Source organism: Cloeon dipterum, chromosome 2, assembly GCF_949628265.1.
Source record: "Cloeon dipterum chromosome 2, ieCloDipt1.1, whole genome shotgun sequence".
NCBI classification, from domain to species: Eukaryota; Metazoa; Arthropoda; class Insecta; order Ephemeroptera; family Baetidae; genus Cloeon; species Cloeon dipterum.
In genome coordinates, this window is record NC_088787.1 from 36028017 (window position 1) to 36054312 (window position 26296).

Sequence of the window (26296 nt, forward strand, 5' to 3'; positions counted from 1 at the left end):
CATAAATTTAGGCTAGTGACATCTTTGCTCTGTTTTCCTTGCTTGGGGCAGGGCAAACGCGTCAATCACAGCATCACAGCGACGCCAGCGACGAAGAAAATCAGGAGCAAGGAGGAGAGCAAAAGACCAACCGCACGATGCGCGTGCAGTGCTGCGTGCATTTTCGATGATATAATAATAAAAAACTACTTCGAATGCAGATTTTGACTGTTTTTTGAGGCATCGAAATGCATTGGACGGCTTAGATGAGTTGATTAAATCCTTTAAAAAAATTAATTCACGCACAGAAAAGGTTTTTAATTATCTTTTCTCAATATTTTGTCTTTTTTCTGCTGGGGTTAGGTGTGTTTCCCAATTAAAATTATTAAATCTGTTTAATGGCGTGATAAAGGTATTTTCATAAATATTATTTGTGGAGTTAAGTAAAAAAAACTGCAAATAATAATCGCAGTTGTTTATATTTATTAATTTTTGTCACATTAAATGAAGAGCAAAATTCAAGAGAGAAGAAAATGCGGGAGAATCTATTTTATTTTTAATTTAAGAAATCCACGCCAGTGTTATTTTCAAATCAAAATTATTGAAGACAATTAAGCACTCTTTTCGCCGCAAAGTATGATTTTTTTTAAATATTTCTCACTGAATATATAGCTTCTAGTAAAATTATATCAATTCGAGTTACTTTACCTCTCATTTAAAGAAGCTCAAGTCTTTTAGAACCTTGAAACTTTAATTTAAAATTTTAAAAACTGCGACTGCAATTGCAAATATGCACTTTTGCAAATCTGATGGTCAAAACCCGAGATTTGAAGGTGCAAAAAAATTGAAAAATATTTTTACTAGAGAATTTCTTGATAACTGATATTAAAACGACTCTAAAATTTTCAGCTTGCAATTTTTGCTTCGGCGAGAATTAATAATTTTATTTAAAAAAAGGAAAAACTGAAACTTTTTGGTTTCATTCAGTCCTTTTCCGATAAAATATGTCCCGTCTCGAGACACGCTCTTGTTGACTGATAGGAAGTACAATAAGTTAATTAATAAACCTTATTGACCTTTTAAAAATAATTGTATACAAAAAAAATTAGGAACGTGATTTTTGTGAGTGACTTGAGCCGCGCCGCAAGCCAGCGGCCGCCTGCAATCGGGCGGCTCAGACCTTTAGTGGAGGGTAATATGTATTCTTGCTGTTTAGCTGCACGCATTATGTATATTAACGCACGAAAAATAAATTGGAATGCAAGAAGAGAAACAGTGTAGGAGGATGAATCGCACAGATAAAGAAGGGAAGCGAGAGTGTTTGAGGTCGCTGCCAGATTTACCATCTCCTCGCCACACACTGAAAACAGGGAAAACACCCCCGCATGCAGATATTCTCTTGTGAAAGGAGAAGTCGCATTCGTGTTTTCGCCCTCGGCCGATCGCTACGTGTGTGTTCTCTCCTCACGTGCACAAGCAGCAAAAATAAGGTACTCGCATTGCAGTTCAATTCCTTTTGATATTTTTAACGAAGGTGTTAGTTTGGGAGCAAATTAATAGGGTGCGAGATGCGAGAGCATCACAGAGGGAAGAAATATTTTCTATTTTGCCAGACTGTTTGCGGCCGCAAATAGACGGCACCCAGTTTTTGTACATTTCAAGGCATAAAACCGCTGTAATTTCTCATTCACAAGTGCGGCTATACTTTTCCCAAAATATTTTTACCTTTTTTTTTATTCGAAGGAAAAAGCTCGCGTTTGAACCAAAAGGAATCTGGCAACCATAACGCTCGTCGTGCGCACTGGCAGAGCAGCTGCTTGAGAAACAGGCAAGCGAGCAGCAGCGCTCACTCTCTCGTCCGATCGTCTCCTGTGCTACACATCTGGCTTATTTCTCTCCTGCTCTTCCTGAAACCACCGACAATGGTAAATCTCGTTTCTTTTACTTTGCTCCCTAATTCTTGTCGCTATATGCACGGTTTATTCCTCTCAAATATTCAGAATTATTTCTAATTTGGGCCAAAATGCGAGGATTTATTTACTACTGCTGATTTGAAACGAAACTTTCCACGAGTAGATCTTTTTGTTATTATCGCACTCGCACGCCAATTTAGGGGATATTCTCGCCCTAAAAACAGAAAAAATTAATTTATTTCCATTTTTCGGCTCCACCAAACAAAAATGGTTTTTACTATTAAAATTTGACCTCTCTTCGGATAGGACGTTTTCTTCTTAATGCTGACCAACCCTGCCAGCCTTATTCAGGGTAGCCCACCCTGAGATCGATCCCGGGGCCAATTTTTGCGATTTTCCGACGCCGCCGCCGCCGCTTTTAGTACTTTGCCGACTATGTGTGGTTGCCGTAAACTTAGGGCGGCCACTGCAGTGATTTCATATTTTACGCTTCAGCACAATTTATTGCTATTCGCCGTGCGCCGCAGCAACGTTTATTTAAAAAGTCGCCCGTTTCTTCTGAAAACCGACCGCACATATGTTCCTTGATAAACAAGCAGCCAGGCAAAAAGGGCGGAAATCTCGCTCTTTATGGTGCAGGCAACAAAATATTGTTGCAGGTGCGCTCTCACGAGTAAACAACGCTGCCCTCAGCACAAAAGGCCGATCGCCAATAAGAATTCTCCCTTGCCTGTGACAATATCTATTGTATGGGGGGATAATTCGAGCCTGCACATTTTATTCCGCGCCGCTGCGGAGACGCGGCTCTTCAGAGGGTCAGGCGCATTGTGTGAAGGCGCTCTTTGTTGTTTCCGTTGTGAAATCACGAAAAAAAAATACTCTGGAATGCAAGTACAGAGAAAAAGGAGGGAAGATTTCACAATTTATATTGCGAGGGCGTTTGAGGCCGCCACCCGATTGGCTACCTGGCAACAAAATTACTCGCACTCGCAATGCGCGCACGGAAAAAAGGGCCTGGATTCTCCCGTAAAAGCGAGGAGACTCGCAGTCGTGTTTTCGCCCTCGCCCCGCTCGCTTCGTGTGTTTCTGTTCTCTCCCGCTGCACAAGCAACAAAAATGGTAACAACATTGTTTAAGAGCTCACATTTAAGTTCCTTTCCTCAATGTCTTTCTGCTAAAAAAATTCATATCGTGAATAATTATGAGGGTTAAGTTCACCAGTTGCATATAAACCCTAAGTGTTCGAAGCTGCCAACAGATGGCGCCACCGTAGACTTTCGCTTTATTTAAGGCACTTCCGCTGCGATTTCAGACTCAATGTAGCTACTGAGCATTCTTCAATCATTATGCTTTTTTTGACGTGCTAGAAACCAATTTCAGTTAAGCCAATCGCCGTAGAATTATAAAAAACTATTTTTCGAAATTAAAAAAATATTTTCCAACGTTTCTACGGCGAATGGCTGAACCAAATAACACGTCAAAAAAAGCAAATTAATTTAAGAATGCAAAATAGCTAGATTGAGACTGAAGTCGCAGCGGAAATGCCTTAAAACCGCTTAAATCAAAAATTTTTAAGAAAGTCTGTGATTGCGCCATCTGTAAGGGTGTATGCAACTGGTGAATTCGGATTAATTTAATAAAAACCAAAACGAGAGGTTTTCCCAGCTTTTTTTTGCGTATAAACGAGTGGTGCATTTTTGAGTGTTTGCAAAATTGGCGAAGCCTGATTGTTTCCTTTCCTCCTCGAAATTTTAATGCTGCCAAAGCTGCCGATAAAACTGTCCCTCGTCCCGCTGCAGATTGTCCCTGTCCCGAAACAAAAATTTCTGGTTTGATAGCAGGGAGCGAGCGGCGCGCGAAGTGAAGCAAGCTTCCCGCTCGCCTTCCACCGAGTAAGCAGAGCTGCGCTGCTCGCGTCCGCGTCACTCTCTCGCCTGCCTCTCCCGCGGAGAGCAGCTCGCGCCCGCCGTCTGCAGCATAAAAAGAGTGGCCTATTAGTGGCCGGAGAGTAAATTAAAATAATGCTTGAATGCTTCCAGTGACTGACAGGAAGGCGCAAGATGCTTTAAATTGAAGGTTACGATCTGTTTTTACGAAACAATTGTGGAAAAGAGGATTTATTTAAATTAGCCTCATGAATGTTTGAATTACCCTGACGTGTAGAGCTGAGATTCAGATTTTTCCCTCGTCCCGCTGCAGATTGTCCCTGCCGCGAAAAAAATCGTGCCGTAATCCCTGTCCCTGGTCCCCTCTCTAGAAAACACCAGTTTTGGTTTTATCCGCATTTCCCCCGAATTGAACCAGAAAAAGTAATATATTTCGTGCCACAAAAGTCAGAAATTTTGGAAAATCACGATGAGAGTTTATATTTTCGGTCTCTTGGTGAAAACAGTGTATTTAAAATTAAATTAACTTACAAATAAATTTTAAAAGTCGGAAAACGTGAAATGTGACATTTGTCAACAATGGTATTCGGAACCCAGTCGGGGCCCTATTCGCCGGATGGCGCTGATTTCAACTCAAGAGGCCTCAAAACAATCGTCCATCCGCCTGACCTCCCTGACGACCTTTTTCAGGGTAACCAACTTTAAGATCGGCCCAGGTGCCTGCTTTTTGGATTTTCAACGTTTTCGAGTTGTCGCAGAAAATTTTACACCCTCGCCTGTGATCGACCTTCTTCAGGTCGCTCAACCTGAAACCACCTATTTGCCGGTTTTGGCGGATATTGCGCAGCCGTCGCTGCTTTTTAGCCAATTTTCGGAGGTCTTTCTTTGAAACTGTTTGCGATTTTGATGACCCGGTGCAGCACGGATTTAATTTTCTTAATTTTCAACGGATTATTGTTGCTTTTCCACACGCTATCTCAAAAAATCGTCTCGACGAGCCCTACCACCTGACCTGCCCTGACGACCTTTTTCAGGCTATCCTTCCCTGAAGTTGGCCTCGGGGCCATTTTTGGCGATTTTTCCAACGCCACCGACCGTGTTCCGACGCAGGCGCTAGCGATTTTTCGGTATACTGAACACAATTCACGAGGGCGAATAGCTTCAACTCGACCTGTCTTCACGGACATCACCCGTGTGTTTATTTATTCACTTTTATTTTTAACGCTTTTTTATTCTTTGTAATTTTTGTGCAGGTCAGTTCAGTTAAAAAAAAAACAGAATATCTGATCAAAAAGGTCGTCTAACAATTTTAGTTCCGCCTTTCAATCTCGTTGCTATGAATAATAATTCTGCGCCTCAAAACATATGTTATATTGTCCTCTTATACGAAGCAGTTCTTGCTTATAAAACAAAATTATATTTTTCTTACAGGAGCCCCCCAGTCTATTGGACCTGGCTATCAAAGCTCTGTGTGACAACATCGACAAATATGACAAGGGCCTTGTTAAAACCATTATTGGTAAGTAAAGCATTATAGATAAGTTATGGACTAAAACAAATTTCAAAATTTAATATGCATTTGAAATCCCACAACAAATTTTTGGAACATAATGTCAGTTGGACATTAATACTATTTAAATATTTTCATTTAAGAAATGTTACCGGTAGCCCGTTGACTCGAACTTTTAAGGCAATCAAAGGATTGTCAAAGTGATGGGAGTTTTTCAGCAAGTCTGGCATCTAATAATCGTTAACTAATGTCAGTGATGGCAAATAGAGTTATTTCTGGCGTTTCAATTAAATGACCTCTGTGCGTGGAGATGAAATGATGGCCACTCGGGCCCCATGTTCTCCTCTCAGCGGTGGTCTTAGACATTCAGTGAACTCATATCTCACGGAATGCACTGAAAATAAGTTAAAAAAATTAACATTTTTTTTTTTTAAAGAAATATATTTATTTTGAAAGCTACAGAAGTCCAGCCAATTCCGGAGAATTAACGGCTGGTGCTTATTCTGCTACACAAGGCAGCATAATTTTAGTACATTAGTGTGCAAATTACATCAATAAATTATTTTTTAATGCAGTGTCGTCATTGAGAGTCCATTCTATTTTTAATAAGCCACTTTTTGATGTTTCGCTTCACAACACATTTGTCAGTTAAATTTTTAAGTTCACTTGGTAACATGTTCCAAAGTCTTGGCAAGATACATTCAGATGTTCGGTTAAAGTATTTGTTCACATGCATTGGTTCCACAACTGGGGCAGAAAGCAATATTCGAGTATTATACTGGTTTGTTCTCTGAACACCAAAATCGCCATCAAAATATTTCACACTCAGTAAAATCAGTTGGTAAATTTTTTCAACAGGCAATACATTCCAAAATTGAAAGAAATCCTCCACTTTTTGTCGGTCTTTTTTAGAGCACATCTTATACAATACTTTCTCTTGGAGGTTCAACAAAGGCGTCAAGCTAACAGCTCCCCATGCGGTTATGCCATAATTTAAATAGGAGTGAGCAAGAGAAAAATACATAATCCTTCTCACACTGTGAGGCATATTTGCCTTTAAATAATTAAATTCACAAATAATTTTACGAAGTTTTTTAGAAACATGTTGAATATGAGCCTTAAAATTAAATTCTTGATCAACTAGCACACCTAAATACTTTGTTTGAATCACTTGCGACAGTTTCCTGCAGCTACAACCAATACAAAAGTTATGAATACAGTCTGTATCATGGCACACTATTTGCAGCTGGCAGTCTTCTCGCAGCCGCGGTTGACAAAAAAGTAAACACATGGTCTTTTTCGTGTTAATTAAAAAACCATTATCATGGCACCACTCAGTAACAATAATAAATTCAGACTGAATTACACTCTGGCATACCGCAAAATCTTTGTGGGGGTACAGTATCACAATGTCATCGGCGAAAATATTAACAAAGCACTTATTCAATAGCGGAAACAGATCGTTCATATACAAGATAAACAAAATTGGGCCCAGATTTGACCCCTGGGGTACACCGCGGTCAAGCTCACATTTCTCGCTAATCTCTTTGCTTATTTTTACCACAAATTTCCGATTATTTAAATAGCTTCTAAACAGATTTAAGACAGGTCCACGAATGTCAATATTCTCCAGTTTGACTAGGAGTTTATCATGATCAAGCACATCGAATGCTTTTTTCATATCTATCAAAACACCAGCTACATGATGTTAAACTGTATCACAAAGGTCAAAATAAATTGATTAATTGATTAATTTTCAGTACCATTTCGACAGAAGATGCTGAGCGAAATGTTAAAAATGGTAGACAATCATCGTTCAAAATGCGACGGCCAAGATGATCAAAAAGACAAACTATGGGCAATGCTGCCTTTCCTGATCAACTCGAAATTGTACACAAAACTTAACACCCATGATATGGCGCGCATGTACTGCCGTTCCTCTACTTTGTCCAACTCTCGCTTTCAAGAGGTAAATGCATGAATTAAATACTTAATTACAAAATATATAACCTGTATTTACAATTTCAGTTCATCAGGTGTTTGGGGGCGAACACTCCTAACCTGAGGGAGTTAAAAATCTATGGTCCAACCTACGAAGGAGAATATTCCCTTGAAGAACGCGAACTGGATTCGATTATTCAGCTGAAGAATTTGGAAATCCTTGAAATAAGTGGCGTTCGTGTCCCATTGTCAGGAATTTTGGACATTTCTCGTCGATGCGAAAAATTGAAAAGTCTTGAAGCATCTGATGTCAGAATTGACGTGGAATCTCCAAGTGTCACCTTCAGGAATGACTTCGTGTACGTCTCCATCGATGCGCATGATTTTAAACATGGGACGCTGATGTTGGAGTTGAACACTACGATACCAAAATTGTACCAGAGATTCGCTGATAACAAGCAATACAATCTGTGCTTAGAGCCACACAAAACCTCGGATTTTGATTTAATTCATTTGTTTGCTGAAAAGCTTATGGAAATAGAAGTAAGAAATGGATTCCTTTTTTAGTTACATGACTAAATTTAAGTAAACATTCATTTATAAATTAATTATCAATTTATTGTTTTAGATTTATTCCTCTGACATGAAGGATATTGAAGAAATGGATGAGTTTCCGCTCCTTCCACAAATCAAATACGCAACGATTGATTGCGGCAAAAAATCGGCGCACGTATTAAGGTGTTTCATGAAAAGAAACGGAGAGAGACTTCAGGAGTTGACTCTAGAGAATATTGACAGAAAGGAGAACATGACCTTTGGCGAAATCTTCAGACTCTGCCCTAATCTTCAGGCGTTGACATTAGATTGTTGCACTTTGTTTGGGAATAATGCCCCTGTCGATAAGATGCTCCAATTGAAAAAATTCGTATGGTTCACTCATAGCCGGTAAATTATTCGTTGTAAAATATTTTTCATTTATTCAGTAGCAATGAAACATTTTTTTATTATCCTGGTTGGTATTTTATGCTTATTACACACGAGGGTGCATGATTTTTTGATTTTTTCATCCAGTTTTATTTTGTAGCCCTGGAATCCTTTTGTCGGATTTTTATTTTTTCACTTTTTTTTTAAAAAAAGTTTCTTTTTGCTTTTGTTTTTATTTTGCAGCATGTTTATATAATTTTATCTAAAGAAAAAAAACAAAAGGAAAGGCAGGCAGGACCCATGTTCAAATTTCAATTAATTGACCAATTTTTCGTTCTTTTACCTTTTTTATTAATTTTGACTCTCATTGCAGAGAATCATTTGACAAAGCCGCTTTTTCGAGTGTTTTGTCAGCGCCGCTCCTCGAATACATACACATTGACCTACCAATTATCGACTTCAGCGACAACGCCAGCGTCATTGCTCAGATCGAAAGACGCGAAATCCTGCGGAATCTCAAGAACTTTAAGATGGTTGAAACTTCGATGGTCTTTGACCTTTATTCCTCCTCCTGTTACGCAAAACGTTTCAATGAGTTGAAGAACGCTATGATTCGATTGATTCAGTTATTTCTGCGTAATAAAATTGTTTAACAAAATACTGTACAGCTTAATTCTACACATTAAAATAAAATTATTTTACTAAAATTATTAATGAGAATATTAATGAAATTACCATTTTCCTATTTATGTAATTCAAAATAGTATAGAATGGATTCTTTGAGCACTACAAGTAGAAATTTTGAAAATATTTTGCTAAATTTTCATTCAAAAGAAATATTTTTGCTAAGGTAAAAGGGAGGTTAATAAAACGGATTAAATATTGATTATATCCATCCTTTCCACCAGCTTTAAAGGCCCACTTTGACGAAAATTTTGAGCACACGAATCGATTCCTGAGGGTCGCATTAGGTAAATTTGATATTTTTTCCGACCAATAAGTTCAGCGTGACGTGCGTAGCACTCGCGGAAACTTTTTTTGCCGCAAAATAATATGAACCTTTTGTGCGCGAACTACGCATGCGTCAGACCTGGTGGGGCGGCAGGCCAGCCGACGCAGATGGAGAGGGGGAAATAAATGTGTTTCGCATCTTGTCAGCAGGCGAGCGGCGAGAGAAAATAATGTGCGTTGGCTGGCCGGCCGCCCCACCAGATCTGACGCATGCGTAGTTCGCGCACAAAAGGTTCATATTATTTGGCGGCAAAAAAGTTTCCGCGCCGCAGCGAGCGCTTGTTTACATTAAAATAATAGCCAGCGTGTTTACTTATTTTTTTTTTTAAATTTTTCTTACTTGTAATTTTTGTGCAGGTCAGTTCAGTTCAAAAAAGCAGAGAATATTGGATCAAAAAGGTCGTCCAACAATTTTTTTTCTGCCTTTAAATCTCGTTGCCATGAGAAATAATCCTGCGCCTCAAATCAAATGTTATTTTCCTCTTACACGAAGCAGTTCTTGCTTAAAAATCTAAATTGTCTTTTTCTTACAGGAGCCACCCAGTCTATTGGACCTGGCTATCAAAGCTCGTGTGACAACATCGACAAATATGACAAGGACCTTGTAAAGACCATCATTGGTAAGTAAAGCATTATCCATAAGTTATGGACTTAACAAATTTCAAATTTTAAGTTGCTTTTAAATGTCCACAAAAAAATTTGGAACATGATGTTAGTTGGCCATTAATACTATTTAAATATTTTGATTCAAGAACTGTTACCAGTAGCACGTTGACTCGAATTTTTAAAACAATCAAAAGATTGTCAAAGTAATGGGAGTTTTTCAGCAATTCTAGCTTCTAATACTGGTTAACTAATGTCGGTGATGGCAAATAGTTATTTCTGGCGTTTCAATTCAATGATCTCTGTGCGTGGAGGTGAAATGATGGCCACATATTTGGCCTAAAAGCTAGTCTGCGGCCACTCGGGCCCCATGTTCTCCTCTCAGCGGTGGTCTTAGACATTCAGTGAACTCAATACCCACGGAATGCACTGAAAAGAAGTTAAAAAAATTAACATGATGTTAAACTGTATCACAAAAGTCAAATTAATTGATGAATTTATTAATTTTCAGCACCATTTCGACAGAAGATGCTGAAAGAAATGTTAGAAATGGCAGGAAATCATATTTCAAAATGCGACGGCCAAGATGATCACAGAGACAAACTATGGGCAATGATGCCTTTCCTGATCAACTCGAAATTGTACACAATACTTGACACCCATGAAATGCGCATGTACTGCCGTGCTTCCTCTACTGTGACCAACTCTCGCTTTCAAGAGGTAAATGCATGAATTAAATACTTAATTACAAAATATATAAATTTTATTTACGATTTCAGTTCATCAGGTGTTTGGGGGCAAACACTCCTAACCTGACGGAATTAAAAATCAATTACCCAACCATTGATGAAGAATATTCACTTGAAGAATGCGAATTGTATTCGATTATTCAGCTGAGGAATTTGGCCATCCTTGAGATAAAATACGTTCATGTCCCTTTGTCAGGAATATTGGACATTTCTCGTCGATGCGAAAAATTGAAAAGACTTGAAGCAAACTATGTCAGAATTGACGTGGAATCTCCAAGTGTCACCTTCAGGAATGACTTCGTAAACGTCTCCATCGATGCGGATACTTTTAAACATGGGACGCTGATGTTGGAGTTGAACACTACGATGCCAACATGGGACCCAGATGGCGAGCCCAACACCAAATTGAGTCTACGGCCAAATAAAACCTCGGATTTAAGTTTGGTTTGTTTGTTTGCTGAAAAACTTACGGAATTAGAAGTAAGAAATTATTATAGTGACATGATTAAATTCAAGTAAATTAATCATTATTGTTATAATTTAGATAGTTCTCGAGGAGGATATGGAAGAAATGGATGAGTTTCCGCTCCTTCCACAAATAAAATACGCAGAGATTTAATTGCGTCGATGAATCGGCGCACGTATTAAGGTGTTTCATGAAAAGAAACGGAGAAAGACTTCAAAAGTTGACTCTAGAGAATATTGACAGAAAGGAGAACATGACCTTTGGCGAAATCTTCAGTCTCTGCCCTAATCTTCATTCCTTGCAATTATATTGTTGCACTTTGGTTGGGAATAATGCCCCTGTCGATAAGATACTCCAATTGAAAAAATTCGTTTGGAGCTCTGAAAGCGGGTAAATTATTCATTGTAAAATATTTTTCATTTTATTCAGTAGCAATCAAACATTTTTTACCATCCTGGTTGGTACGTTATGCTTATTACACACGAGGGTGCATGATTTTTTGATTTTTTCATCCAGTTTTATTTTGTAACCCTGGAATCTCTTTTGTTGGATTTTTAATTTTCAATTTGTTTTTAAAAAGTTTCTTTCGCCTTTGGTTTTTATTTTGCAGTATATATAATTTAATCTTAAGAAAAATAAAAGGAAAGGCAGGCAGGACCAACGTTAAAATTTCAATTAATTGAAAAATCTTTCGTTCTTGTACCTCTCATAGTAATTTTAAATCATTGCAGATATTCATATGATGGAGTCTCTTTCTCAAGCATTTTATCAGCGCCGCTACTTGAAGACATCTACATTTCCCTACCAAATATTGACTTCAGCGACAACGCCAGCGTCATAGCTCGGATGAACAGACGCAAAATCTTGCAGAATCTGAAGAAATTTGATATGAATACTGAACAAGCGAGGCAAATTTCCGAGGTTGAGAACGATGAAAACTTTTCAAAATACTTTAAAAGTTACACAGAGTTAAATGACGCTATTCGAAAAGCAATTTCTGCTTAATCATCAATTAAATTGCCTCTTTTCTTTTTATGCAATTTTCTACAAAAGATATAAGAAAATTCAGTTAGGGTTGACAATTTTCCCTGAAGACATTAAAAATGACCAAAGCACTCTTTGCCCGAGTTTTTTTTCAATTGAATTCAGAAATTAAGCTTCTAAATCTGGATCCATACAGGCATCAGGCCATTTTTTCATAATATTTTTAGTCATTTTTTACACGGTGGGTTCCATTGTGGTATTAACAGAAATTCAAGATGGATGCAAATTGATAGATTCTTTAAGAAATAGTAATCGTTAAAGTGCACGAGCCAGCTCCTTCGAGTATTTTTTAACTAATTTTCATTTGGAATATGTCTTGGACGCACAAGATGGTTGATTTCATGCATGTTGTATAGGTCGAATTTTTCGGAAATATTTAATGGTCATTTCCTATGACCGCGTTTTTCACTGCAAAGAAAGGAATGTTTGTTATGGAAACAGGTTTTTCTTCTTAAATCAATCTTATAATCCACTCTGGATTGCGATATGTGTTGTTGCTTGCCGGTCAGAAGTTAATATGGCGTCAAAGTATTGGAGGCCAGTCAGTCAGCTTGGAAAGTTCGCTCATTTTGAAGCTGCGCAGCAAACTTGTGCGCAACTTAAGCATGCGCAGTGGGCTCAGATCGCTTCTTCATCTCACAGGGAGGCTGAAATTCATCACTGCGCATGCGTGACCCAATTTAAAACCTTTTGCGCAGTCGAAATTCCCACCGGGGGCCGGATTGAGATCTAAGTTTCGTTCTTGACGGTCAGAAGTCAATATGGCGTCGAAAGAGCGGATGCTAATCAGAGGAGTAAGTCCAGCGGCCAATCACAAGCGTCAAAAATGGGACCTGCCGACCCTAATAATTTCATTTCCGCTTTCACTTGACATGCATGAAACTGAGCATTGCGTATTTGCGTGTCTCTAGCACACGCCAAGCAGTTTTTGTACCATCTATAGTTGATTCACCAATTACTGGCGTAATCAGCAATTAATAAAGAAGTTAGACCGAAAATATTCATTTCATGATATAAAATCTTTTCCAAGCCAATTTTATTCTACGTTTGTAATTTTCCCACCGCATTGTACCATATGGAAGCGAATCGAAGATAAAATGCATAAAATGAAAACTTTAGCAGATATTAGTTTCCCTACGCGCGCCATTCAATTTCAAAGGGAGGGAAGAGTGAGTACTATTGCTTCTACCGTTTTACCCCTGCCCCTATTTTTATAGCAGATTGATCCGGAGCTGAATTAAATTTAACTCTTTTAATTCATTTTATGAATCAAGATTTAAATATGTGACGAAAAAAAACAAAAATTAGAAATAAGCAAATATAAATTGCTTCTTCATTTAATTCTTCTCTTTAAATCGCGGGTATATATTTATCGTCGATTATTCCGGCGATTCAAACTCCTTTTCGGTTACCCCATTATCAACCTGACGAACCTATAACTACCTGCACCACCTGCAGCTGTTTCGATCTCATTCGCGCCATTTGGAGTTGCCGTGATGCCGCTTTTGAAGCCGCTCTGCCGCGTTTGCGAGCGTCCGACGGCAGACAGCGCTGTCCAGGCTGTCCAATTGGACAAGGAGAAGCTGCAGACTTGGTTCTTGAAGGTCTGCGGCCATGAATTGCAGGAGGAAATCGAGGACGTAGATCTGATTTGCTATTTCTGCATCTGGCACGCAGAGTGAGCAGAAGCGGGATTTTTTTTTCGATTTTATTAATGATTTTTTTTTGTAATTTTCAGATTTCTGGCCAAATATGTCTGCAGTCTTGAAGCTTTGGCTTGGTGGCCACAAGATCTGGTTTATTTAGACGACGAGGCGAAGGAGCTGAGGAGGAAATATCTAGGGTAAACGAAAAGGAGGAGGAATCGAATTGACCAAACTTCACTAAATATACAGATTTTAAAGAGATGAATTAAATAAAGAAGCAAAAACAAAATACAATTTTTTATTTCTTTTTATTTTCGTCTTAAAATTACATTCTGATTTAAATTTATTTTAGATTTATATGAAGGGTGTGGAGGTAAAATTAAAATGTCACTTAAAGAGAGATAAAATTTGGAATGGGTGAGAAGAGTTATTCCAAAAAATACGGATATCAAACGGAAGTAATAAATGATCCTTGGTTCTTTGACTGAATTAAACTGTGTTCATTTATTAATTTCCTCAGTATAAATCCAACGGCAAATCAATACTTTCAGCATAGTCTCAACATGATTTTCAAGGTGTTCGTTCAAGGGTTAATTTCTATAAATACTCGGAGGATGAAAAACCTCGCGCCAGGGTCACCAGAATTTTTGTCTCATTACATATCACTTCAGAAGAAAAAACTCTATGAGAACAGTTGCCAGCGTGATAAAATGTTGCGGCTCTTGCTGGGGTTTTCAGGCCGCGCGACTCTTGTTTTATATTTCCTCCCATGATTTTAAGGTCAAAAATATTTTTTTGTTGGTCTGCGAAAAACGTTTTTTTTTTAGCATTTTATTTAATATTCTGCCAGCAACTTTCCTGCTTAATTTTTGCGCTCATCCTGAAAGTGCTCGATCACCTCAAAGTCTCTACTGTAAAAGGGAAACAATTAATTACCCAAAATAAGATATACGAATGAATAAAATTATCGGTTATAATACCTCTGCATCCATACCCACAATAAAAGTGTGTAGAGTTAATACTACGCCCATACTATTTGGGTGGGATAGACACAGACACAAAATATATAGCAACTCAAATATTAGCTCCCATCACGCAGTGATCTTTTAAGTTTCCTTTTTTATCTTCGTTAGTTGAAATTTAATTTTTGCATAATGTTGAAAATTTTAATAAACGATAGAGGTGAATTTTTCGGTCGCTCTCTCGCTCATTTATGAAAATCAATAACTGGACAAAATTAAATTTAAATTCCCAAAAGAAAACACGATCAACAATTTCAGTCCTTGAAAGAGACGTCAGGAGTGTTTTCCACAATCCAATCCATGTAACTAGCAACATCAACAAACAACGAGTATCTGTTTGGCATGCAAAACGATTCTTCTTCATTGTCAACCAGGACCTTTTTAGTAATTCCGAAGCTGACAATTCCTCTAACAAACCACCGGCCGTTCTTTTCCACGGCGAGACTGCCGCCACTGTCCCCTTTGCATGTGCCTGTTCCTAAAAAATATCACTTATTTATTAGACTGGAGAGGAAATAAAAAAAGAGACTGACCGTTCGCGTAGCCGGCGCAGAAATTGTCTCCTGGGTACAAATATTTTGCAAAGAATTTTCTGTGCTGCTGGTAACACTCTTTGTGCGATCTAATTGGCAGCTTAGCCTCTTGCAACTTCTTTGGCACATTGTCGTTCTCTTTTAAACCGTATCCAACCACCTATTTTAATAAAAAATATTAATTTTTAATTCATTTTAGTAGATTTAAACTTACCACGCCGAGACGTTTAGCGACGAGGCTCAAACTCGAGTCCTCGTTCCACAGACAAATTTGACGGACGTTTTTGTTCAAGATAAAACTTTTATCAAAAATCATCAGGCCAACATCGTGTTTAAACTGTTTGTCTTTGTAGCCAGGGTGGCAGATTAATTGGCTTGGCTGAAAATTCCGTTTTGTCAAAAAGAAAATTGATTTTTGAAACGAATTAATTCTATTACTCTTCTCTTTTGAACGGTTGAATCATTTCTTATTGTTTTGTCATACATTCCAATAGAAACTCTGAATTGGTTTGCTCTCCTTCCATAAATACAATGAGCAGCTGGAACGAATGAATTATATTAAAGCGATAATGATTTATCTGCAATTAATCGCACGCACCAGTCAAAACCGTCCTCATCGAGATAAGGGTTCCGCCACATAACTCGCCAGTTGCAGTGTTTTCGACGTAAGCGTGCCACGGGTGCACGTGTTCAGCATTGTAGCCATTGAGTATATACCCACTGGCATCAACATCCTCATCTTCATTAGAATAGTCGTCGTCGTCTCGTTTCTTCCTGATTTTCGGTTTCTTCCCGTAGTTACGGAAACTCAGATTATTTGGATTTTTGAAACCTATAAACTTAACAAATAATTTATGTAATTGACGCATATTTTATAATACCTCTGCATGGTTTTGATGGCGGAATGGCGGGTAAAACAAAGATTCCTTCCGCGTGTTGGCCGATCCAATCGATTTGTGGCAAAATGTCCAAATAAAGGCTATGTTCCACTGATTCGCTGATGGAAGGTACCGAAAAACCCCGTAGAAAGTAGCGTCCGCTATGAAAATTCACGAGAATTCCATCTTTATTTATATAAAAGACAAAAATTAGTAATATTTCATAAAATGAATAAAATGAAAATTACCATTATAATGCTCAGGATCGTCAACACAAAGAAATCGTTGAGAATGTTGCAGTAAGTCCCCAAAACGTTGCTCCCATTCTGTGCTTTGTTTGAAACAAATATCATGCGGCACAATATTTACTAAAAAAATATAAATCCCAACTTAAAAGGAATCAATGTCTTGGTAAACACTCACGTGGGTCCAGCTTGTCTCGCAAATCAGAAAGATCCTCTTCATCACTCTAAAAATATGTGTATAAATAGGGATTTTGATGTAAATTCTACGTACGAATTCAAAAATCCATCGCATTTTAAAGTACGGTGAATAAACAAGGTTTGCCAAGTCCATTTCCTGGCCGCGGTTGAACAAACAAATAGGCCGGATATTTTTGGGCATTTTCTCTGAGATGAAAAGTTGGAGAGAGATTTTATCTCGCGCCCCGGCAGTTGGATCTGCCACTTTTATTTCAATCATATCTTCAATCTAGAATAAAAAAGGATTTTTAATATGCTTTAATGAAATTTTGAATAATACCTCAAGCTCGTCAAGAATGCAATCGCCGGAGCCATTTTTTTCAGAACAATCTCCAACGAGAGCAATCATATTTTCGTCATCTCTCTTCTTGTGACTGCATTGGCCTTTAATTAAGCCCAATTAATTATATAACGCATGTTTTGTTCTTCAATTAATTACGTGTTAGAATGGTCCTGCGAGAAATGACTATGCCATTGCAATTCACATTTCGACTTTGCAAAAATGCAAGCCACGAGGTGCGGTTTGTATTTGCATCCCGAACGCCACACTCGTGAAAGCTCAAATTTTCTCCTGTGTTGAAAACTTTTAGGTAGGCAGAAGACGTATTTTAGATTAAAAAAATATCAAAAACTAAAATAAAAATACTCACGTGGAGCTCGAATGTTGCATTGAGCGAGGCTGACCACCAAGCCGAGGAGGATGACAAAAAGGTATCTGAAATCCATTTTTCATGCACTCGGTGAAGGCTTCTTGATACACGCGTCTGTTGAGCCAAACAACTCTGCGTCTCTGCGGCCAGCAATGCGTGATGAGAAGTTGTTTATATACTTCAATTATTTAAATCAAATATTCCTCCTCTGATAACAGAGGTCGCAGGGCAATATTGAAGACATTTCAGACATAAATAAATTTGGCATAAGATAATTATTCTAATAATTATTGTCTTAGGAAAATAAACATGACATCAACTTGCAGCATATATACAGAGGAATTATTTTTTATGTATATATTTATACCGTAGCAAACACCTTCTGATTCTCAAAACTGTGAATGGAATTAATTAAATCGGACGAATCGCCTGCTCTTTCCTTTTGGACGAAGTGAAAGGTCAATTGAGTGATCCCTCGTCCACGGCCCCGTCGCTATCAACCGATGCTTCTCTGCGTCACCACACGCTCTCGTAATATTCGTATCAAAAAATCATTTTAAACGTATTTTCCCCACATGTGTTTTCCTTTTTCTCACCGGCGGGTCCGGATTGCAATCTGTGTTGGTTCTTGGCCGGTAAGCAGTCAATATGGCGTTGAAATAATGGAGGCCAATCAGGAGACAGTCCTGCGGCAAATCAGAAGCACATTTATTCAAGGTCCGGTTTCAGGATTGTCATTTGGCGGTTATGGCTTCACGGTAGTGAAAACCTAATAAAATACTCCGAGTTCGTTGAAATTGGAAATTTTCGAAATTTTTTATCTCAGGATCACTTCAGGCGCAGACCCTGAAGGTCAATTTCGACCTTCATTGGTCTGCCCTAAGTCCTCTTGGTGTTTCTGAGAAATTAAAATGCGAAATAAAATCAACTTGAAGAACGAGAGGCGAACTCGCTGCTCAAAGTGCATACGCGGTCAAGCGGCCTCGATCAAAAGTTTTTAAATTCAAAATTCGAATTTCAGCAAATCTATCGCGATTGCACCTATGAAACTTGGTCTGCTTGTGCAGAATTTAACGGGCTACATTTCAACCCTAAAAACGCTTCAAACTCTTTACTTTAAGCAAATATGAATTTCAACGCAAAAAATCACGTCCAATTGAACTCCAAATTCGCTTTTAATTTTAAATTTCACACTTTGCACACGAGTTGGCCGCTACCATCTGCTGTGATGTTTACTCATCTTTTCAAGTGCTGTGCAGAGGTTCTAAAAAAATACCAATAACTTCAAACATGTTTCAAATCAAAACGTGTCACGACAAAGAAACTAATGTCGTAATTATTTGTAATTTCTATGCAATGGACGGGTATCGGATTATTGTTCATTCAATTTATTCTTTTCAACTGAACAAACAATATAATTACACTAACAAATCCCATATACTTTTTTATATTTAAATCAGGATTGTCTAAATAATCAAATTTGCTTTGAATGCATATAATTTTTGAGGAAAGCAGGATACATATACATATAAAGATGAATAAATCGAAATCAATTAAACTATTTCCTCGGCCAGGAAAAGCAATTGGTCTTTAATTTCACCATTTCATTTTAAAAATAGTCTGCCATGGAGACTGAAGATCGATTTCAACTGGCAAAATTTCGGATTAATTTGCAATCGCATTAATTCTTAAAGTATATTAATTTCATAACAAACTTAAAAAGATAATAGTGAATAATGTATATTGACTTCTGCTTAATAAATAAAAGACTGTTATTGATTGACTTGAAATATATAATAAGAATTAATTCATTTAAATTAGTACAAATAAATTATAGGATACATTATGAAGTGGTTTCGGAATGTTCTAAATCGGTCGCCCCCGGCCGTTAAGATAATCCTAATAATGATTTTTATGTACAACATTTTTAATCAAGACAACAAAGAAAAAGATTTCATGGAATCAAGTAACAATAAAATCATTTACTGACTATGAAATCAAACATCAATGAATTGTTATTCCGTGCATTGAATATAAAATTAAAGTGTTTAATATTTGACGAGAGCAAAATTGATGCACATATATGATTGTATTTTAAGCGCTCTAAGCCATATTAACTATTCCCTCGGACCCGAATAGCTGCATACTTGGATAGTTCTAATCTTTAACTTGAAATCAGTTAAGATATTTTCAACAATATACGCAACCTGCCATGGACTCCGATGATCGATTGCAACTGGCGCAAATTCGACTGCATAATCTGCAGGAACATAGTTTGTTCGACATTTTAGTAGAAAAGGTCGTAACAAACGTAGATTCCTTCATATCTCAACCCAGTGACAAAAAGCGGTTTGGTGAGTCCAAAATCTTGCATATTTTGTTTTTCTATATGACTTTTCTTTTCAGCGCAACCAGTTCTGCAAAAATACTATGGTAAAAAGGGTAAAAAAATGTCGAAAATCTTTTTGAAATTGCGTGAGTAATGAAATTATAAATAGTTTGTGAGGATATTAATAACACTTACATGTACAGCTCATAATGTAATCGAGGTAATTTTAAAGAGAGTTCTGAGTCGGAAATGCAGCAACAAGATTGGAGACACAACGGAATTCACCAAAATGAAAAATAGAGTTGCTCAGTTGCTAAATTCGAGGACTAGAAAAATAAACTTGAGCAATCTCTTGTCTTTTTGCCCCGCTAATGAGAATCTACTGGAAGAAGTTACAGAGGTAAATAATTAAAAGCCCTCTACTGATACGGATCGTCTCCCAAAATGGTTAATTATTTTTACTGTGCAGGTTTTGGAACTAATTGGAGCACGGGCCCCTAACATCGAATCACTCGCAATTCAAGCAGGAATTTCTGTTTGCTTTGGCGATGAAAATGACGACCATAATTGTAACAAAAGCAATACTTTAAACAGAAACGCAGTGCAGGCGATCCGTGGAATGGAAAAGCTGAAAACACTTCGATTTCGTGGCTACAGAATCAGATACTCGAACTTGAAGACCATCTGCAGAAAGTTAAAAGGTCTGAACAATGTCAACGTCGACCTGCACGTTGACGAAAACAAAGAATTGGAATTGCAATCTAAAAATGGCGTTGATGATTTTATCAAGAGCTTTTCCTACCTGAAATCATTTCTCTTCAGGGCATATTCGGAAAATAAAATAGAGCTATATAAGAGCCAGGTCACAATTACAAGACTTTGCTTGCAACACCTGCCACTTCTGGAAGCGCAGTTCTGAATTCGGCCACCGCGGAAAATTATGCTGAAAATTCTTTCACTTTCTTCCCAATCCCAAGGCAAGCACCAGCGACAGGATCTTATGCCTTGCGCCACATGTGCATCAACTCTGGAGGGTTGGAAGCTGAAGATGTGGAATGGTTTCCGGTAGGTTCAGCGAGTGAGTAAATAAAATTATTTATAAAATCAATTTAAATTCACAACCAGTTTAAAGGAAGAGCGCGAAGAGAGCAACAACAGAAGCAAATAAATGCGATAAAACCCTAAAAGCGAATTAGAGCGAGAAAAAGCGAAGCATAAATCGATATAAATTTTCTGAAACCCATTAAAAACCAAGAAATATGAGCTAAAACTGAACTTATATTCATGATAAAAAACGTCCACAAACTTTGATGTAAAATGATTTAAGTTAAATGCTAAAATATAGCTGCCAAAATATTCAGCAATAGGGCTCTGTTCTTAAACGCAAAATAAAGCGAATTCGCTTGGAAGCAAGAACGAGGAGAAAAAAGCGGAGCAAAAAAACGCAAAAAGGTCCGAATTTGTTGCCAAAAAAAGCAAGCAAGAAAAAGCAGCTTTTTTCCGCTCCGAATTTGTTGCTGGGTAAGCCAATCGCTGTTGCGACAAATGCAAAGATTTTTGCGTCCAAAATTGTGTTTTTAAGTTTCAATAAACTTGAGTTCCTCGAATAAAATTCACAGTATAATTTTCCAAAGACTAATGGCTCATTTCAAAATTTTGATTTTTAGCCACGAAACCGCATTCCTTTCGAACATCCTTTCCAAAACTGCAAACTTTTACCATGCGAAACGAGTATTTCAACGCAGACGACCTGAGAAAGGTGTCAACCTTGATTGCTGAGAAGAGGATCCTCGACAATCTCGACCAGCTCCACTTTGATCACTCGTCGGCCTTGGAAATTAACGCAGACTACAGATCAGACCCTCAATTCTCGCAATTCGCTCTGTTTTTTCCAGCTTTTAGTGAATTGATGAAGAATGCGATCGCGTTTTGTGCCAATTTGAACGACGTCCATGTCTACCTCAGCTTTTATGACGAGGATTTGTATGAGTCCATCGAGAAAGAACACGGAACGAATGAAGATGTTCCTCAAAAAATTTTGAATTCAGAGATTTTCCGTGTGCTTGGGGAGGAACAACTTAACGAATATCTTGTAGCTTGCAACGCTTACGAATTATGAATTGGTTTATACTCACGCATCGAGAAAATAATTTATTGAACGACAAATTTTTACTCAGGAATAGTTTATAGTTTCTGACCAAAATTTTAATTTTATATTTATACAGAACATGCTTCTATGTGATTTTAATAAGATCTTCCTCAAAAGTAAAGAAATAAATAATGTGCTAAATTATAAATATGCATCTTCAAACGCCAGTAGTTTTGATACCAAGATATTTCTTTGTCCCTTCTGCTAGTTAATATTTACGGCACTATTTTCTGGCTCGACCTTGAAACACGTACTGTACAATGCTTGCCTTATGCCCAGCGTTGCCATTTTTCTCAAGGTTGCGTTGCCGTGATCCACCCCCAGGAAAAACATATTGATGTCAAATATCGATATTTATTTGACCGTGTCTAACCTGCGCCACCTTCAGGCGAGCAGAGGAGAGCATAAAAAGGCACATATATTTGAGTGAGCGAGAACAGCTGCATCTAAATTCGGTTGAAGGCGGTGAGTTCTTTAATTTTTTAACCAAGAAAAGCCTGCAAAGATTCAAAACTAACACACACGTATTATTTTAGTAAATATCTTTATCCACCATGGATGACGAGCAGAAACTAGAATTGACAAAAGTAAGGCTGCAATCTTTGAGAAACAAAAACAAGAGTTTGCAGGATTTCACGACTCGAGTGATCGCAGAAAATATTTTTCGTTTCTTGGACGAAGACACATGGAAGTTGACTGATCTCTGTAGCTATATCCAAATAGTTTATTAATAATAATAAGTTAATTTTAATTATTTAGCGAAATGTATGCGTAATCGAATGGTGGCCGAAATTACTTTAAACAAATTCGAAATTCAAGAATCGAATGCTGTTGCTGAGGTAATTTGCAGCAAAATTTTTAATTTCTTCTTGCTGCTCCTTAACGATAAGACTAAGGACATACATCTTGGAAAACTGATGTCTCTATTTCCGGAAAAATGTCCATTTGGTGGGCCAACTTTGTTTGAGGTAAATATATTATTAAAAATAATTGAAACGCATTAGTTAATATGGAACGAATATATAGCTGATCCATGGGATCGCTGTGTTGCGAGAAAGAAAGAAATAAATAGAATTCGAAAAAATTACTCAAAATTCCCTAAGCTCAGGCCGACAATACCTATACGCACAAAGCCTTTCTTCTCGCGGTGGGTTCTACGACCACCAGCTGCAGCAAATTCAGAAATTCCTTGAGCAAATATCCTAAAAATGTCTGCGCACAAAGGAGGGAAAGCCAAATTTAAACCCGCGCAACTTAACAAGACAATTGGACTTTATTAATTTACTCTAAACAGTACACAAGAAAGAATACAACGCGGATCACTAGAATTCCGCTTCCGACGCCTCCGAACTGATATCGCTCGCTCCCTTCTGGACCATAAACCCTACGTCGCTCCGCCACTGCCGAAACTGGCAGAAATTAGCAGCAGCCTGACCGCTCACTCGCCGACATCTGAAATTGATTCCTAAGTGGCGGCCCACAACTTACTGCCCAAAACTACCTTAAAGTCCACGGCACGGCCCTGCGACGGAAGTCCTCGGCGTTGCCCACGAGCCCTCCAAAAGTGATCTCCTACCTTGTCTAATTACGCTGTCCGACTTCGGCCTGCCCACACAAACACAAAATCAGTTACAGGAATTTACTTGGCTCCAGAGATCTTACTCGTTTAACTCGTGGACTTCGCTTCTCCTCGTTCCGTCCTTGTTCGGGTTTTTATACGGTCCTTTCTCCTCCTGCGTCTAGCTCCTCCTCGTTCTCCTCGTTCTCCACGTTAACCCCTTCCTGTGCCTGTCGTCTTTTGAGAGGGTAGCTTTACTCCCCTAAGAAAGAAGAAGGTTATCCCCTTAGCACCCTCATCCCCCACCTCCTTAAAGCGCCCCTGCCCTTGCATCACATCATAATCCTCCCCCAAGGGCAGGGCGCACATCTCATCTAGACTGGCATCCTCGGTGGTAGTCGATCCTGATTAGCTTATGATGCCAGTTAAATTTGGGGTGGGCCCTTCACTTGACTTAAATAGAGTGCTGGGTTGCTTCTTTCCTACGAACATAATGTCTCAATGATTATTTTATCTGTCATTTATAAATTTATCACAAAGCATCTCAGTACATGTCTGGTCAACAAGGTTCTTCCCGGCGACATATAGAAATTTAAACAAATTTAGAATTCAAGGAAACTTCCATGTCCCGACGATCGACATTTTTTTTAACTCCTGCGCCTGCCTTCATGACAAGTCTTCGTCACACACAAATTGAATTAGATTAATATGTTTAAGTTGGGAAAGATTTCTTCTTGGTCGGCTGTCGTAGTTACGAACAAAAGCAAGATATCAATGCGGCTACAATAATTATTATTTTATGAGCCTGAACCAACCTTACCGCCGGTTATCATTATCATTCAAAACCGGTATCAGAAGAAAACAATTTTGACACCTTTGCCATGATGAAAATGCTAGTTGGATGAAATGACCGGTACTTTTGATTGGAAACCGGTATATCAAGACTCATGCGCAGTGTTCGCAAAATGCCGTCTTTTTCCGGAAAATGACATGCCAGTGGTTAAAACCGGTTTTAACCGGTTGTAACCGGACGATTCCGGACTCCTAAAAATTGTTAATTTTTGTCTCACAACAATGTATTTAGCACACCGTTGTCGTCACATAATGTGCCGTCAATACCGTGAACGGTGACAAACTAAGGTAATTTTTTTTTAAATTGGAAAAAACCGGAAAGTGCCGGTTAAAACCGGCTAAAACGTTCTGGCAAAAACCGGTTTTAGCCATGCCGGTTATAACCGGCTGGCTGAAACTTTGAACACTGCTCATGCGATTGCACTAACCACAGTAACCACCATGCCTCCTTCTAGACTTTTAGCTGTTTTCGATTCCGCTGACTCGACTGATCTCTTCTCGAAATTAAATCCTAAACTTAACATATTAAAACACTTCACGGGGACAACCAAATGACGAATAAAATCACTTTTCACAACAAATTAAAATTTTCCGCATCAATTTTCGCCTCAAAATAATGAGTAGACTCTCTTGCTGGGTACACTTTATCTGCAGCGGGAGCATTGTGGACCACCTGCGCACTGCTCCCGTGGCTCGCCGACGTTCTTTTGATGGCGAGCATAATCCCAAAAATTCCGCAGCAAGTTGAAGGTAACTCGGCCCGTCCTTTCCAGAACAATCAACAATTTTTTCCTAAGACTCTCTATCCATTCTGCTGGGACCTGATGCAATTTGAACGATTTAAAAGATTCCTCATATTTTATGACCTTAAACGCCGTTTTCGAAGACTTAGCCAACCAGACTGGGATTCCTTCTTCATCGACTACTCTGATTGTTGGGGGAGGTGGTGGACCATCACTCAATTCTACCTCTTGGACTTGAATTATTGCCCTTGGCTGATTTCCTGTTTGGACGAGAACCGATATTTCTGAATCAGGCGGCACCTTACTCTCTTGAAATGACCCTTGAGGCTGAATCTGCTCCGGAATTCTCTTTTCCTTGTAAGAATCGAATTGATTCAACGCTGCGATTGTGACAAAATTTACCTCACTCCTCCCCAGGTCGTTGGCATTTTCCTGGAATGCGTCTCTCTTCGTTTGTTGATTGAGGCCAAAGGGAATTTCTCCCCATGGGAATTGAAGCACCTGTCTAGAAGAAATTAGATTCACCTGGTGCTTGATCAAAAAATCACAGCCGATTAAACCTTCAAAGGTGACTCCTGAACCCTCGACGACAACAAATGCGTGTCTACAACCCTTTTTTTCCCAATCGACAAATAACTCAACCTGGCCAACAACCTTCAATGGCGCGCCATTCGCAGATCTGACGTCTTGTAGAAAAGGCACGATGATGGCGCGCAATTTTTTAGCTAACGCCAGCGACATCAAACTAACCATTGCACCTGAACTCACTAAAAATGGGACATCTTCCCCTAAGACTCGACCAACAACAACGAAACCCGATGTAGGTGTCACTCTGTGCACTGCGGCCTTCATAATGTCTTCTGAAATTAATTCACGACCGGTTCTTTGTTCACAAAAATTATTGTCAGCTTTATTTTTTATGACAGGGGGGAGGGAATTTGTTTTTACTCCCCCCATTTCCCGTTTTTTGCGTCGCTCTCAGGGCAGTCAAAAGGGGGATGGCCTTTGTTAAAGCATTTTGAACAAACTAGCAGGGGACAGTTCTTCAACGAATGACCAACTTCATAGCACAAAGGGCACGACGTCTCACTCGCGTCTCTTCTCTCAGGTAACCGCGACTGACTTTTTAACGTCGTGGGAGGTCTAGAGGACACAGCTGAAGTTAAGTCCTCGGTTTGAACGCTCGACCTTTGCTGCCTATAATTGGGCGCCTCGAATCGAAGCGCCTGCTGCTGAGTTGGCTCGGCTGCTGCTGCCTGTACCTGCTGCTGGTTTCCCCTCCACGGCGCTCTGGGCCAACTAAAGACTGAATACGGGCCTGGAAGGGGTGGATAAGGCCCGTACTCTGGAAATCCTCCCCACGCTGCATTAGGATGAAACATGGGGGGATGATGCCCTGATTGAAAATGAAGTGGGGGTTGCGGCTGC

At 38.7% G+C, this 26296-nt stretch overlaps 1 protein-coding gene and 1 long non-coding RNA gene across 3 annotated transcripts; both read right to left on the minus strand.

Annotated features, from left to right (window-relative positions):
* Positions 1-13215: 13215 nt before the first annotated feature.
* Positions 13216-21716, minus strand: LOC135937633 (coagulation factor IX-like). 2 transcript variants are annotated; one of them, XM_065480796.1, is made up of 11 exons: positions 17027-21716; positions 16868-16971; positions 16622-16816; positions 16529-16574; positions 16354-16473; positions 16109-16266; positions 15826-16066; positions 15666-15766; positions 15442-15606; positions 15228-15387; positions 13216-15172 (listed from the first exon to the last, which is right to left on the minus strand). In XM_065480796.1, exons 2-11 carry the CDS (start codon positions 16934-16936, stop codon positions 14949-14951), a joined length of 1479 nt encoding a protein of 492 aa, XP_065336868.1. In that variant the 5' UTR covers positions 16937-16971; positions 17027-21716; the 3' UTR covers positions 13216-14948. The 2 variants fall into 2 exon arrangements, with proteins under 2 accessions (XP_065336868.1, XP_065336867.1); XM_065480795.1 differs by having other exon boundaries at positions 15826-16059; positions 16109-16291; positions 17027-21712.
* A 1253-nt stretch (positions 21717-22969) lies between these two features.
* Positions 22970-24219, minus strand: LOC135937075 (uncharacterized). The gene is made up of 3 exons (XR_010574441.1): positions 23378-24219; positions 23217-23320; positions 22970-23167 (listed from the first exon to the last, which is right to left on the minus strand). It is a non-coding gene; the product is annotated as an uncharacterized LOC135937075 (long non-coding RNA).
* Between the last annotated feature and the right edge of the window lie 2077 nt (positions 24220-26296).

What these genes read in the sequence shown, in the direction of transcription:
- LOC135937633 (XM_065480795.1), bottom strand. Translation starts at nt 16,936, where the DNA reads ATGATTGCTCTCGTTGGAGATTGTTCTGAAAAAAATGGCTCCGGCGAT. An exon ending in CGATCCTGAGCATTATAATG is followed by an intron (nt 16,292 to 16,353) that starts GTAATTTTCATT and finishes ATATAAATAAAG; the next exon opens with ATGGAATTCTCGTGAATTTT. An exon ending in GCCATCAAAACCATGCAGAG is followed by an intron (nt 16,060 to 16,108) that starts GTATTATAAAAT and finishes TTAAGTTTATAG; the next exon opens with GTTTCAAAAATCCAAATAAT.